The sequence below is a fragment of the Oryctolagus cuniculus genome, chromosome 2, assembly GCF_051225735.1.
Source record: "Oryctolagus cuniculus isolate XC-2025 breed Fujian yellow rabbit chromosome 2, ASM5122573v1, whole genome shotgun sequence".
In the NCBI taxonomy this organism is placed as follows: domain Eukaryota; kingdom Metazoa; phylum Chordata; class Mammalia; order Lagomorpha; family Leporidae; genus Oryctolagus; species Oryctolagus cuniculus.
The window spans coordinates 191990640-192007423 of NC_142868.1; the positions used below are offsets into that span (position 1 = coordinate 191990640).

General features: G+C 37.1%; 1 protein-coding gene across 1 annotated transcript in view; it reads right to left on the minus strand.

Annotated features, from left to right (window-relative positions):
• Positions 1-550: 550 nt before the first annotated feature.
• The window catches only part of DDX1 (DEAD-box helicase 1), a 37491-nt gene continuing 21257 nt past the window's right edge, over positions 551-16784 (minus strand). The window contains exons 15-26 of the mRNA XM_002710035.6: positions 16333-16431; positions 15455-15544; positions 14591-14779; positions 12938-12989; positions 10978-11124; positions 6871-6962; positions 4475-4547; positions 4289-4361; positions 4161-4203; positions 2477-2572; positions 1525-1645; positions 551-874 (exon numbers count right to left, since the gene is read on the minus strand). Of these exons, the coding sequence (XP_002710081.1) occupies positions 744-874; positions 1525-1645; positions 2477-2572; positions 4161-4203; positions 4289-4361; positions 4475-4547; positions 6871-6962; positions 10978-11124; positions 12938-12989; positions 14591-14779; positions 15455-15544; positions 16333-16431 (1206 nt within the window). The 3' untranslated portion in view covers positions 551-743. The remainder of the gene's footprint in view (positions 875-1524; positions 1646-2476; positions 2573-4160; positions 4204-4288; positions 4362-4474; positions 4548-6870; positions 6963-10977; positions 11125-12937; positions 12990-14590; positions 14780-15454; positions 15545-16332; positions 16432-16784) is intronic.

Consider the following 16784-nt stretch of genomic DNA (forward strand, 5'->3'; position numbering starts at 1 on the left):
CCTGGGCCATCCTCCACTGCACTCCCTGGCCACAGCAGAGGGCTGGCCTGGAAGAGGGGCAACCGGGACAGAATCCGGCGCCCCGACAGGGACTAGAACCCGGTGTGCCGGCGCCGCAAGGCGGAGGATTAGCCTAGTGAGCCGCGGCGCCGGCCCGATTAGTTCAATCTTTACAGAGAAGCTCCATTCAGAAAGCTTTTCAAGAAGAAGGTAATGCTTCCGAGACACATCTTTACTGTTACCATCACATCAATCTTTAATCCTAGACACAAAGCCTTTTTCTAACTCCCTAAAAACTCCAGGCTTACACACCTTCTACCTTGGGATCATCCAATCTTCTTTCATAATACAATGCTCCTCTAACCTTTAGGGTCTGAAGACTGTGTCCATACAGGCCCCACTTCCTGTGAAAAATTCTACTCTTAGAATATTCGCTACTGGTGGGACAAATTCATTCACGCATAAACTGTCCATCACATGTCCATGGTGTTCTTAAGAAAGAAAACAATACATCAGTAATTTTAAAATAAGACACAAACCTTCATAAAAATATAGTCATCAAATTTATTTTCATTAGGCTGCTATTTTCTGAAGAATTCCTAAGATGAATGTTTCTTGACATGCAAGAGTTAGCATTAACAGCTTAAGTTACTAAAAATACTGCTGCTTGGAAGCAGTACAAGTGTTTCAGAGTTTAAGACTACAGACTTCATTACTCAAATCTTATTCAGCATATGTGAAAATCAGAAGGTTCTGAACAGCTGGTTAGGAAGGTAGCCAAGATGCAGGAAAGATGTCTGTGCCTCCTTTTCAAGGGCAGCCAACTCCTGAACGGTAGGTGCCAGAACATCCACATGGCCTTTATAGTTCCCACCTGCACCACACACACAAATTACAAAGTAATGTAAGTGGCATGCTTGAAATACTTGTCAGCAACACTTTGGCACAATTCTATCACTTTAAACACTACTGCTAGCAATAAAAATGTACTACCAGGCAAGTCATTCCCAGAACTCTGAATTTTTAAAAATGTTAAATTCATTATTTCAATAAAAATAAAAGATCAGGCCTCACTAACAGCTGTCCCTATCCCATTCCTTGGTTTGAAACCTCTAATTCTGCCTGTATCTTAAAATTTTTCAGGAACTAGTTAATGAAAGACATTCCAGACAAAAGTATTATACAGGGTTATCACATGAATTAAGTCAAAGGCTTCTAATTCCTTGTTCAAAATCATCTATTATACTTTTGTTTCCTAGTAATTTTATAAAATGCTCTAGTACTCTAATCATACTAGCACTTCAAGGAAAACAGCTAAGCTGCTATCCTTCATTCACATGCGGATCACACAATAGAAAATGCTACAACCCAAGTACAAGCAAAGTGCTAGGAGACTAAGGGGCAAATGATTAATGTACTAATAATATACTCTTAACATAACGGCACGAAATTACTCTCTTCTTAAACTGAAGTTCAGAAAGAGGATTCACATTTAAAACAGAATTTCAGCGATTCAAAGCTTACCACCGGCAGCCCTTTTTTGACCATAGGTAACTTTCCCATCAAATTCATCAACTGGTACTTTTATATCTGGCTCAACCTGAGAAATGGTACAGTTCAGGTGTTCTTCTATCTCTGACAGCAACTAAGAAAGGGAAAGGAAAGTAAAATAATTCCAAGTTAAAATTTGACTTTGAGAAATTTGCATTTCAACAGCATTAAATAAAACCAGGAAAACTAGAATGCTTAGCATGAATGAAAATTACATTTCTGAAGAGACAAACTCACAAGTTAGGACTTAAGATTTACAAATCACAGTTGATGTTATAACCAGATACTTTTCTTCATAATTGGCAAATACATAAGAGCTAAGATACAATGCTTCTAGAGAGATGCAGTCTATTTTCCCAATATTTTAGAAATTATTTATTTGAGGGGCTGGTGCTGTGGCACAGCAGGTTAGTGCCCTGGCCTGAAATACCGGCATCCCATATGGGCACTGGTTCGAGTCCTGGCTGCTCCACTTCCGATCCAGCTCTCTGCTATGGCCTGGGAAAGCAGTGGAAGATGGCCCATTTTCTTGGGCCCCTGCACCCACATGGGAGACCTGGAGGAAGCTCCTGGCTCCTGGCTTTGGATCATCACAGCTCCAGGCATTGTGGCCAACTGAAGAGTGAACCAACAGATAGAAGACCTCTCTCTCTCTCTCTGCCTCTCCTCTCTCTGTGTAACTCTTCCATCTTTATAAAACTCTTTTATCTTTATATTAAAAAAAAGATTATTTATTTGAGAGGCACAGAACCAGAGAAAGACTAAGCTCCTATCTGCTGGTTCATTCCCCAAATGTGTGCAACAGCCAGGGCTGGGCCAGCCCAAAGGCAGAAGTGAGGAACTCAGTGCAGGTCTGCCTCATGCGTGACAGCAGCCCAGCTCAGGCCATTGCTGCTTTCTATACAATCAGCCTTGTAAGTCTTACCTGCATCTCATTGTACCATATGGTGCAGCCACCATCTTCCTTGAGCCTTGTGTTGTAACACCCTTTTCCACGGCTGCTACACACATGGTACCAAACCTAAATTAGAGATGGAAAAAATATGAACATGTAAAGAGACAGAAATACACTAAATATCTTATTCTAAATTTATTTTTTAGTATCATCCATCCTCAAGGCACTGGAAGAGAAGTTGGTATGTAATCCAATTACTAATACTCTGCAGTACCTCATTAAATAGGTCTTCTGAGAGAGTTTTTTGAAAATAAGCCAAAAGTTTTCCTAAAATGGATGTCAGCTATAGAAATGAATTCTCAGATAAAATAAGTAATTCTCAGATCAACAAGTAATTGCTAAAGAATGCTACATAAAGACTAATATCAAAAATTAAGTTGAAATCTTTTCTATGGAGAATAATAAAGCAAACAGGCAAAATGCATGATAGTGAATTTGGGCAAGTGGTATATAGGGAGTTCCTTATAACCCCAATTTTTCTATAAATCTATAACTATAGTAAATAAGTTAAAGCTTGTGATTATAAAGAAAATTTAAAGTATGTAACTGTAAAAATTAAAAGAAAAATAGGAGGAAGAAGGAGGGTGGCAGTGAAAGAGGATATGGTGTAAAGTATCATTATACTGTCAAAACTGTATATATGAAATGAAAAAAATCATGTTTTTCTAAAAGTTGAAGAAAAAAAGAAAGGAAAGGAGGGTAGTTTGAGGGAAGGAGAAAGGGAGGCAACTATGGTTATCCACTTAGAATTCCATCTATGAAATAAATGAAATCTGTTATCTTTATATAAATACAAAATAAGTTAGTTAAATGCCACTTCCCCAAAACCCTCCTTTTTTTCACACTGTGTATCTTTATAAAATTTTTTTTTAATTTTTTACCCAGCAAACTTTTATTTATGGATACAAACTTCATGCATTTCATAAGTACAATTTAGAAAGTTATTCTTCCTATCCTGCCCACCCTCCCACCCTTCTATCCTCCACCCTCTCCTATTCCAAATCTTTTTTTTTTACTAAGATCTATTTTCAATTAACTTTATACACTTAAGATTAACCCTATACTAAGCAAAAAGTTCAACAAATAGTATAAAAGAAAAACGTTCCTCAACAGTGAAGACAAGGGCTGCTCAAAGTCATCACATATCAAACTGTCACTTCTATAGTTACCTTGTAGGTGCCCTATTAGTTACCACAGATCAAGGAGAACGTATCTGTCCTTTTGGGAAGGGCTTATTTCACTAAGTGTGAGGCTTTCCAAAAGCATCCATTTTGTAGCGAATGACAGGATTTCATTTTGTTTTCTTTACTGCTGTGTGGTACTCCACAGTGTATATATCCCATAATTTCTTTATCCAGTCTTCAGCTGATGGACATTTGACCCAACCCCTCCTTCTATGACACCATGACAGAGAGTGCTTAAGTATTTTTGGTGAAAATGATCACATTAAGATTATTAGGGAAATGATTTCTTGCTTTCTGAATTTCATTTTATTATGTCCATTCAATAAACAGAAAAACATGGCATAAAAAGTTCAGTTATATTCCATATACAAATTAATCCAATTTAAATGGAAAATTGAGCTGCTTTAATTTCCAACATCTAAAAATCACAACACATACAATGAATGTTAACAGAACACTGAAAAGATTACCTTTTCTTTTTCTGTTGCCACCAGGGAAATGGCCAGCCCCATCCTGAAAGATTTTAAAAGTTTTTATTCAACTTTATTCCTGAGGCAAGAAGCTTCTTAAAAGGGGGAAAAACAAATTACAGCTATACCTTTCAGCTCTTCCTACTCTGCCAATTCTGTGAACATAGTTCTGCTTTTCATCGGGCAGGGTGACATTTATAACTGTAAATAAAAATAATTATTACCAATTGCTATTAGCTTCTAAATTTTTCAGACATATAGATGGCTTTACTGTATAGAAAATTCAAATATAGGTATAAAAAGTTTCTTTTTACCATAAGGTACACCGTGGATATCAATTCCTCTAGCAGCTACATCTGTGCAAATTAAAAATCTTACATCCCCCTTCTAAAGAGAAGAAAAAAGGAATTTGTTAGTATGTATATTACAAAATAAAAACACATCCTACGTTTCCACTAAGACCTCTAATACAAAATGTTAGCATCAGATTTGAGGTCCAGATGCTTGTAATTTACTGGATCATGAGTTAAAAGTTTTATACTAGGATCTGCTTGAATAAGACATTAAAGGAAAATCAGCCCTTAAGGCATTCAGATCTGGCTGAAAAGCCCATGAGAGCATTTCAGGCATGGAAAGCCAAGACATGTGGCAAAAAATTATCTACATAAAGAATTTCTGTGAGTGAGACCCCTGTGGAAAGAAGGGGCCATCAAAGAAGGATTACTTCTGTCTGAAGGGAGGAGAGAACTTCCACTTTGCTTATGGCCCTGTCTAAATAGTGACAGAGTTTGTGGACTCAAAAGGCTTCCCATAACCTTGGCAGCTCATGACAAGAGCCTTGGGTGATCACTGACGTCATAAATAAGAGTGTTAATTGGTAAATCAACAACAGGAGTCACCGTGTACTTACTCCTCATGTAGGACTTCTGTCCTTAATGAGATGTACTATGAGAATTAACGGTAAAACTTGTCTTCTAACAGTACTTTATAGTTTGTGTGTCTGTGTGGGTGCAAACTGTTGAAATCTTTACTTAGTACAGAGTTGATCATCTATATATAAAGATAATTAAAAATGAATCTTAATGAAGAATGGGATGGGATGGGAGAGGGAGTAGGAGGTGGGACAACTGATTTGGGGGCAGGAGGACAGGTATGGGGGAAAAACTGCTATATTCCAAAAGTTGTACCTATGAAATTTATATTTATCAAATAAAAGCTTTCTAAAAAAAATAAAATGACATTTAAGGTATATAAAGCAATGATTTGATTCATCTTGCTTTTCTTTATCCTAAATCAAAGATATTAAACCACTGTTAAAATTTAGCTTCCTTTTTAAAACTCCTTAATCTTTAGAAACATATTCAGAAATTCGAAAGAGAATAAAATGCACAAATGTAAGCATTATCTTTACTCTTGCATTAAAATAAGTCCAGAATACTAAATGTTTCATCTTGAGGCTTTTTGTGACAACAGACAAAATCATACAGAGTGAACAGGGAGTGGGCCCTGGAGCTCAGCACGGAAATACAAATTAGCTTCTGGATATCATTTGTGTCCTAAGACACAACAAAATTAGAGATTTGGAGGGAGGAAGGAAGGGCATGCTGACTTTCCATCTAGTATAATTGCAGATGAGAAAGTGACACACATGCCCAAGGGGCCAGGTGATGCTTTAACATTCACAGCAGCCATGCACAGCATGTAAACACAGTCCAAAGCTCCTAAGCCCAGCACTTCCCAATCTTTTTCATACCATGCATTTCAGAGAAAATGGTATTTATGCTAAAAGGTGGGATGAACACATTGTGGTAAATGGATGAGGATGCTTGCCAGTGGAGGTTATTGACATTCAGTTCTAAATGGTGCAAGTTCCACCTTCCTACACCAAGAATTGTAACCCATTAATGTGCTATAAGCTCATCAATGGGAAGGTCTGCCCCAGTCAATATCAAAACATATTAATTCTGGGCCGGCACTGCGGCTCACTAGGCTAATCCTCCGCCTGCGGTGCCGGCACCCTAAGTTCTAGTCCCGGTTGGGGCGCCGGATTCTGTCCCGGTTGCTCCTCTTCCAGGCCAGCTCTCTGCTGTGGTCCCGGAGTGCAGTGGAGGATGGCCCAGGTGCTTGGGCCCTGCACCCGCATGGGAGACCAGGAGGAAGCACCTGGCTCCTGGCTTTGGATCGGCGTGGCACGCCGGCTGCATGCGTCGGCCATAGCAGCCATTTAGGGGGTGAACCAATGGAAAAAAGGAAGACCCTTCTCTCTGTCTCTCTCTCTCACTAACTCTGCCTGTCAAAAAATAAATAAATAAATAAAACAAAAAAAAAAAAAACCCACACATATTAATTCTGCAAAACAGTATTTTGATATGTGTCTTAATCAACAAATTAAGTTCTCTATTACTATAGACTATTTCTTCAGAAGGCTCACAGACAAGGCTTCACTACTCGATGTTAACTTCTCCTAAAAATATCTACCTAAAAGAATTTAACTTTCTTAGACTAAAAATGCTTATTAAAGTAGTATTGTGCTGATAGACAACGTATAATTTACTACTTGATGGTCAAAGACAACCAATCCCTGTCATGGTAAAGATGTATCAGTTAGGATGGAAATATGCTAGAATTTCTAGGACAAGAATTGCTTTAATAATACTAACTATATATAACTTCCATCTTAAGCATTAAGGAGACGTGGCCAAATCAGTACCTTAAATCTCTCCAAGTTTTGTTTTCTCTCATGAGGCTTTCTGTCACCGTGAAGACACACACAGGAGAACTGGTGCCCTTTTTTATCAGGTCCTAGTGAAAATGTATTGAACAATTAACCCTGGAAAACATTTTGCTTCAGAATATGTTCAAAAAGTCAATAAAATTCATACTATAATAATAGTACCAAACAGTCCCACAAAAATCTATACCCCAACATGCCATAAATGGTTGACACAATTTCTGTCACATTAAAAATAGCATCATGGAGCACTGATGATCTGCTTTTAAGGGCATTTTCACTTACTCTTCCCCATTTGCAGGAGGAATAGATAAAGCAATAATGCCAACTAAAATACACACGTGCATACCAGGAACCTTACTATCCTGAAGAACGCTAAAAACTACGAGGTAGGCAAAAGAGATCATTCTTGGAAGAATCAAAATAAACATCATGAAGTCTGTGCTGTCCCTAAAAGGTTATGACTACAAACCTGCCCTCCTCAAGGTACTTTTCTTTAATTTTTCTTTATTTTATTTATTTGAAAAGCAGAGAGATCTCCCATCCACTAGTTCAATCCCTAAATACCTGCAAAAGTTATGGCTGGGCCAGGTGGAAGCCAGCACCCAGGAACTCAATCCAGTCTCCCATGCGATTGGCAGGGACCCAACTACTTGAGCATCATCTGCTGCCTCCTAGGGTGCACATTAGCAGGAAGCTGGAATGGAGAGGGAAGATGGGCCTCAAACCCATGCACTTCAATATGGGATGCAGGTGTCTGAAGTGGTGGCTTAGCTACTACACCAAAAACCTGCTCCCTCAAGGTATTCTAAGTAACTCCATATCTGGCCATAGCAGATGAAAAGCAGAAAATTGGAAGGTTGCAGAGTTGCTAATGTAGAGGCAGGTGTGGGGGTAGCCAACTCTAAAACGTAAACTCCAAGTAGGGTAACAGTCCAGTTCTAACCACAGTTAAGGGCAAAGAGCCTTCTGGAACCAAAAGAATCTATAGGCACTACTGTGAGATAGCCCAGAGTAATAATTATGCCACTTCACTACTCTCTATTATAAACTGGGTTCAATAAAGTATTCTTGAGAATTCAAGGAAATAATACATTTTAACAGATATTCATTCAGAGTGACTAACAAAAACTAATTATAGAGGTGAATTAATAACTAACCAACACTTTCAGAGTCATGCAGCTGGGGTTTTACTGCATTCTGAACTCAAGTGGTTTAGCATCATTCACATCCCTGTTCTCTGGTTGAGGTAAGAGGTCAGAGTCAGAAAGAAGGATTTTGTATTCCTCTCTTTTAAACACAAGAGATATAGTATATATTGTTTTGGCTTTAAAAACGTATACTTGGGGCTGGCACTATGGCACAGCAGGTTAAGCTGCCATCTGCAGTGCCAGCATCCCATATGGGTACCAGTTTGAGTCCTGGCTGCTCTACTTCCAATTCAGCTCCTGGCTAATGGGCCTAGGAAAAGCAGCAGAAATGGCCCAGTACTTGGGCCCTGGCACTCTGGTGGGAGACCCGGAAAAAGCTCCTGGCTCCTGGCTTTAGCCTGGCTCAGCCCTGCCCATTGCACCCAATTGGGGAGTGAACCAGCGGAGGGAAGATCTCTCCTCTCTCTTGCTGTAACTCTGTCAAATAAATAAATAAATCTTAAAATAAAATAAAATAAAATAAACTGTTATACTTCATTTCTAGGCATTGGCAACTAGAATATTTAGGGAAGGAGGACAGTAAGAACTGGGATGTATTAATGTTTGAACAACCGTAATCCTAACTACACAATTAACTCCCTCTGTTCAGAACATGGACAGGAAGAAAATACTATAAAACAGTTACCAAAAACAACCAAATCAGTCTGTTTACCAGGATTTGAGTAAAAAGGTGTTACTGAAATGTTCATTGTAATGAACAGGGTAATTTTTCTCTATATGACAATTCTTAAACTTTTAAATTGTTGTTCAAATTTTCTATATCCTATATCTCCTTGATGCAGAGCAAATACAAGATATGTTCAAGTCTTTGCCCACTAGTATAGAGGGATTTCTCTGTTACCTGGTACATCTAACAAGTTTTATAATTTTCCTGATATATTTGCAAACATAAAGCAAAATGGAAAGAACACGAACAGTGAATAGCTATATACTCACCCCAAGATTCTACCACTGACATTTTACTGTACTTGCTTTATCATATGTCTGTCCATCCCTCCATCCTTCCATCAATTCATCTTTACATTTTTGATACATTTTGGGGTAAATTGTGGACATCAACATAGTTCAGTATGAGTATCATCAACTAGAGTTCAGGATACTTAGTGTTCTTCTTGAGACAAAGTTGCACACACGGAAGTGTACAACATACACTGCTGAGCTTTGACAAAGTCCCATCAAGACATTCTACTTCATCATCACCCCAAGAAGTGTCCTTGTGCCTTTTCCAGTCAGCCACTATTCCCAAACTCCTGGGAAAACCACTAGTCTGACTTTTGTTTCATCAGAAATTTCAGACTCTTCCAGAATTTCTTAAAATCAGACTCCAACATATTCTTTATGTAAGAATTCTTTCCTTCAGCATATTTCCAAGATTCAATCATGCTCATGTTTATCAGCAGTCCACTTCCTTTTCACTGTTGAGTAGTATTCCAATGTATAAGTATTTCACATTTTGCTTCATAATTCTACTAATGAGCTCTGAGTATATTTTAGTTTTAGGCTATTATAAATAAAAGTGCTAAGACCATTTCGCACACATGTTTTGTCCATCTGTTTCATTTAACATAATTTGGGTAATACTTAGGAGTTGAAATTCTGGGCCATAAACTAGCAATGCATAATTTGTACAGATTGCAACATCATTTCATGAAATGCTTATATCATTTATATTCTCACCACATCACCAATGTAAAGATACTTCAGTTGCTCCATATCCTGGTATGTTTTTGGTTCAGCATGTATAGTGGTAACATATTGGGATTTTATTTTGCATTTCTATAATAACTGATTGTTGGGCATTTTTCATATTGATTTACACATTTGATGTTCTACTGTAAGCAGCATAAAATAAGAATCATTATATTTCCATGGTAGGTTGAATATTTTATTACAGTGACTCCATTTCTATTAATATTTTTAGTGTTAAACTCTATTGCATCTCTTATTAATATAGCTAGACTGGGACTGGTGTTGTGATGTAAGGGGTTAAGTTGCTGCCTATGACACAGGCATCCCATATGGGCGCTCCCCATTAATGCACCTGGGAAAGCAGAAGGTGGCCTAAATCCTTGGGTTCCTACACTCATGTGAGAGACCTGGATGAAGCTCCTGGCTTGTGGCTCCGGCCTGACCCAGGACTGGCTGTTGCAGCCATTTGAGGAGTGAACCAGTGGATGGAAGATCTCTCCCTCTCTCTGTAATTCTGTCTTTCAAGTAAACAAATATATATATTATATTATATTGCTAGACCAGCTTTGTTTTGGTCAGTATTATGGCTGATATACAGATAAGCTTTTTTTCATTCTCTTTTTTTTCAGTCTTTATGTATCATCATCTTAGATTCATTCTTTGTAAGCAGTATATACCTGGATTTCTTCCAGTCTAACAATCTGTGCCTTCACTTCAGTCCACTGATATTTACAGTTTATATATTTATGTATTTCCATCATTGATCTTATTCTGTAATTTCTAACTATCCTTTTTTTTGCATATTTTTCCCTCTTCTTTTGTAAAGATTAAGGTTTTTTTTTCACTCATTCCTTTTTCTCCCATTTATTGGCTTAGAAAATATATTTCTATTATTTTAGAATAATTATTTTAAATTATAACATTAAAGTTATTCAATTACTCCTCCCAAATGATGTTAAGGGTCACAGAATGCTGATTCATGTTCACTATAATGAAATTGGACTATGTGAAAAATTCTGCTTTTGCTAGAGCTTATCACATGGAAGAGTACTGGATAGGCAAATACTTACAATGCACCATCACTGCTTTAAATTCTGTGCATGCATTCTAGAGAGCATCTTCATAAGACTGATAATCTATTAAGTAAGGACATAAACACAATTTATTACAAGTAAGAAAAAATTACCTCCTCCTTGCTGCATAAAATACTGCTCCAAGTTGTCACAGTCAATTTTGGTTCTACAGAAGATAATTGCTTGATCCATCTTGTGCTCCTTGATTGCTCGGACAGCATATTCCCCTTTCAGGATTTTAATAGCTTCAGACCACATCTCTTGAACACCACCACAACAAAAAATTAACAGAATTTCAATCTGAAGTTGTCACGAACACTCACAAATTTACAGTTAGAGTTACTGCTTAACTCTCCTAAAAAAATTCTGCTTTAATACAAGTATAATAGAGAAGGAGAAGTAATAAGACAGGGGAAAACAGCAAGTTAATCTATTTGTTCATTTAATTTTGTTTGTAATTTTTTATGCTGCTTTATGGGGCATGCAAATGACCACACCCAAACCCTAATGAGGGAACAGAGAAACACAAACACACAATTTAAGAGAAACATGGACATCAAAACTTTGCTTTCTCTCTTGTAGAACTAATCATAATCTGCCCTGCATTAATTTCCTCAAATGCTCAAAATGTTTATTCAATTATTTTAATCCCTCTCAAAAATAATTACATTCTTTCTAAATCAATCTAAATACAAGGAAGTTCACTCTTCACTCTATGGAATAAAAACTTTCCACATTAAACCTAGTTAGCAATTTCTTAATCACTATCCTCCAAAAATACTTTATTTTTCAGTGTGAAGCTGTGCTACCGTTGTTACTCCTTAAATATTTCCTCTAAAATTAATTCAGTCAACCAATATATTTTTAAGGTCTCTGGGGCCAGCACTGAGGCACAGCAGGTTAAAGCCTGACCTGCAATGCCGGCATCCCACATGGGTGCCGGTTCAAGTCCTGGCTGCTCCACTTCAGATCCAGCTCTCTGCTGTGGCCTGGGAAAGCAGTAGAAGATGGCCAAAGTCCTTGGGCCTCTGCATCCCATGTGAGACCCGAAGAAGCTCCTGGCTCCTGGCTTTGGATTGGCTCAGCTCTGGCCACTGTGGCCATGTGGGGATTGAACCAGTGGATGAGTCTCAATGGTCAACTCTATTTTAGTATACACTAAGCAAAATATTTACACGGAAAATGTAAGAAGTAATAAAAATTTTATTTTACAAATGCATTCATAAACAGTAGGATGACAGATTATTTTCAAATAGCAGTGTCTCTGTCCCTCTTCAATATGGATTACTAAGTACATATCTTGTAAATTTGGAGTTGCACATAAAACTAACATAGAAGAAACTCTCTTTAATAAAGAATTCATAAAATTCACCTTTTAGATATATGTCAAAAAACCTTTTAATTCAACCACGAAGCAAACACAATCTGATCCTTGCCTATAATCTACATCAGACATCCTGATATCAGACATGCAGCCTAGTGGGCTTAAGATCCACTCTTCCAGATTCTCTAAGCACCACATGTGTTTCCTGATGTATTTTCACTGGTATTAAAATACTATGTGCTTGAAACAAACGGATGAGCTTTGAATAGATGTCTTTGCACTGAGTGAGGATTTAATGTCAAGATTTTTAAAAACTGATAAATATTTAATTGACACAGAATTTCAGTTTGGAAAACTGAGGTTCCAGAGATGGATGGTGCTCATGGATATACAGCAATGTAAATGTAGTTGATGCTACTGAACTGCACACTAATTTATACTTAATATTATGGATATTTTACAATAAAAAAACCAGTAAAAGAAACCAAGATTATTTTTGCATCTTTCACTAAGTTGTAATTTAGATAAGAGACGCACATCTAAACTCAACAATAAGCATTGCTCTAGGTTGGACAATAACAGATTTCTCCCTATTTCTCTTACTATTTTTGTGAGTTTTATCTTTAAATTTTCTGTTCTAATTTTGTATTTAGCCTCATGTCCTTCATGAGAATAGACAGGGCATACACTCAACAAAGCAAACCAATTCATCTTCAAAATCTTTCAACACATTCATTCTTTTAACTTACCGGGACTGTTAGCACCAGGTCTTGTGTTATCTTTTGCATGTACCTCATCAGTCTATAAAAAGCAAAGGACAAAAAAGGGATGAGGAATAGTTAACTAATGATTCAGAAAAGGGAGGGTTGTTTAGTCTTTAGACTGCATTTCTGACACTTTATTGTTTATGGGCATATTGAAAAAAAACCTCATTAACTGCAGGCCTAAGGCAATCAATTTAAAATGTAATCATAAGAATGCAAATGTGGTTTTCAAAGTATTGTGTATTTATAACAATTATACCATTGTATAAAGGTAAGTCGAATAACAGGTGGGGAAAACGACAAGATGGCCATAAGGAATTGATTGCTAGAATAAGGTATATCAACAGGATACAAGGCCGGTGCCGTGGCTCAATAGGTTAATCCTCTGCCTTGCGGCGCTGGCACCCCAGGTTCTAGTCCCGGTCAGGGCATCGGATTCTGTCCCGATTGCCCCTCTTCCAGGCCAGTTCTCTGCTATGGCCCGGGAGTGCAGTGGAGGATGGCCCAAGTAGTTGGGCCCTGCACCCGCATGGGAGACCAGGAAAAGCACCTGGCTCCTGCGGCGGCCATTGGAGGGTGAACCAACGGCAAAGGAAGACCTTTCTCTCTGTCTCTCTCTCACTGTCCACTCTGCCTGTCAAAAAAAAAAAAAAAAAAAAAACACAGGATACAGAGGGCTCCTACTAAAATACTAAAAATGGATCACTATCAGAAATTATATATAAAATATGTATTATGTATACTTATTTATAAAAAATTATATTTAAAAAGCTGATCACAAGTGTAATTTTACAAAGAGAAAAATAAAAGATGCAGTCCATCACTTACACAATACCCTCTTTTTCTTTTTTAAAAATTTTTTTTATTTGAAAGGCAGCGTTAGAGAGGGAGACAGAGATCTTTATCGCTAATTCATTACCCAATTGGCTGCACTGGCCAGGGGTTATATCAGGGTCTCGCACGTGGATGCAGGGTCCCAAGGACTTGGGCCATCTTCTGCTATTTCCCAGATGCATTAGCAGGGAGCTGGATTGGAAATGGAGCAGCTGTTTGGGACGGCGGTGTGGTGCAGTGGGTTAACACCCTGGACTGAAGCGCCGGCATCCCATATGGGTGCTGGTTTGAGAGTCGGCTGCTCCACTTTCAATCCAGGTCTCTGCAATGACCTGGGAAAGCAGTAGAGGATGGCCCAAGTCCTTGGGCCCCTGCACACACATGAGAGATCTGGAAGAAACTCCTGGCTCCTGGCTTTGGATCATCACAGCTCTGGCCGCTGCAGTCAAATGGGGAGTGAACCAGTGGATGGAGGACCTCTCTCTCTCTGCCTCTCCTTCTCTCTTTGTGTAACTCTGACTTTCAAATAAATACATTAATCTTTTTTAAAAAAAAAAAAAAAAAAAAAAGGAAATGGAGCAGCCGGGCAGGACTTGCACCAGTGCCCATGTGGGATGGTGGCCCACTGCATCATAGCACAGGCCCTACTCAATACCTTTTTAAAGGCCAAATTTTCACTGTCAATGTACTAGACCTCTCTTTCCTTTCGCACAAAATCTGCTTTTAAACACCATAAAAGCCAAGGCTGAGCTACTTTCTGGGTTGCTTTATTCCACACAAACACTAGCATTACACAGCACTCACTCTAATGTGGTTTTTGCCAAGTCGTTCCCAGAGTCTGTCAGTTTTGGGATTCACTGGGACAACAACATGGTGCACAGTATCTGGAACAGAGTCTTCTCCTTTCAAATCAACCCATGTGGGAAAATGCATTATCTTCTCAGACAGTTTCTTCACATCAAAAGAATGTAAAGTAGCAGAGCAAACGATCACCTGGAACAGCAAAACCCAAATTTAGATCAACTTTTATTTTACAATAATTATTATATCACACTAACACTGAGGTGGGGCACTAAGATTCCTAACCTGGAATCTAAAGACAAGCTCAGTACCTGACTCTATGTAGCAACAACCAGCAGGTAATTTTTGGCAAGTTAATCTAAGGTTCAGTTCCCTCACTGTCATAAAGAAATCATGCCATGTCTCCCTGAAGGTTCTACAGAAACCAAATTAGATAAAAAGGATTTTGGAAATCAGAAATTTTCTTTTTTCTAAACTTTCTCCCTCTCAAACACTTCCTAAGAATGAGAAAAATAAGAGCAATATTTTAATAATTACTAAAGAGGTAAATGATTTTTTAATAGCTAAAGTTATTTTTCTTTTAAACAGGAAACAGTACTAATAAACTGGAAAATAAACTCTAAATGTTCTGTAGGAAAAAAAACAAAGAATTTTTTACAATCTATTGTAATATCTAAGTAATTTCCTTCTGTTTCTGAAAGCAGTTTTAAGACCTTTACCTTTGTGAGTACTGTTTAGACCAGTAACAATGAAAACGTTTTACACAGTAATTAGAAGACACTAAAACAAAAAACTTGGATCCTGTTCATAAACATTAATACATAACAATAGTCCACAAAAATTTTAAGAACATTAGTCATTTTATACCTGAAGTCTTTTTCCATCAGAGGTGATCTGAGGAATCTGACTGTGCATCCTATTTATAAAATCAGAATAACCTTGAGAAAGAAGCCCATCCTGCACGAAAAGCAAAGAAATCCAAGTTTTTAATCAGTATGCAAAACTTTTCTAAATCAAATTTGAAATTTAAGAGGACACTATTTTTACATGTGCATATTCCTGCATTTTCAAAATTATCATTTTCTATTGGATATTTAAAGATAACTTAAAAGTTTATCTTTAAATACCTAATTACCAAAATATGATAAAGTTATAATAAACAATCTAAAATCATACTGATGCATTCCAGGATGTACACTAGAGTTAATAGCGTCTAATACATATCCTTAAGCTTATGATTTTAACACGAAAAATAAAAAACCCTCAGTGCTGGGAAACTAGTTAAATTCTTCTTGAAAACGATTTGGAGGTTTGTTTCAAGAGCCTCAAACACATTTATGGTCCACATTTTTGAAACTGTGACATAAAAAAATAATTCATAGTGTATAAAAAAAATATGTACAAAGATAACTATCTGGAATAAAAAACACCCAACTACATATCTAAATGACAAGAGCACTTACGTTAGTAGCCATATAACAGACCATCAGTTTTTAAAGTTGATTACAAATAAAATGAAATACTTATGATGTTACACTTAAGATTCTTTGTAGCTTGATTTAAAGTACATAAAGCAGTATTTAAATAAATACAAGGAATAGATAAAAACATACCAAATTCTTAACTATGATTATGTCTAGGTACTGTGATTATGACTAATTGTATTTTTTTTTCTTCAGCTTACACATTTTATCTCAAAAAATATAAACAAACTTGTTTAAAAGCATGACCAGGTTTCAACATACAGCTTCATCCAGGACCAGGAATCTAACTTGAGATAAGTTCAGCTTTCCAGTTGACACCAAATCATCTAGTCTTCCTGGAGTGCCTACGACTATATCTACCTGAAAAACAGCAAAAGAAGCATGAATGAAAACTGAAGAACTATAGTAATTACCTGAAAATAGCAACCAATAGCTGTCCACTTGTAAGAAAAACATGTATACTTAATTAGTCACAGTCAACTCTGAATTTATAAAAAAGTTATACAATGCTGCATTAAACTTGGATTTGGTTTAAAATTAATGTGATGATTTTAGCAATTGATTTTGATATTAACTGTAATATATAACTTGGTCTTTAAATTTTGTATTTTCCAAGCAAAAATCAGATTTACAGGAATTCTAAAATGAAAACAGAATTCAAATTCCAATTCTACCATTACTCTACTGTGTAAAAACTGTAGTTATTTTTATTT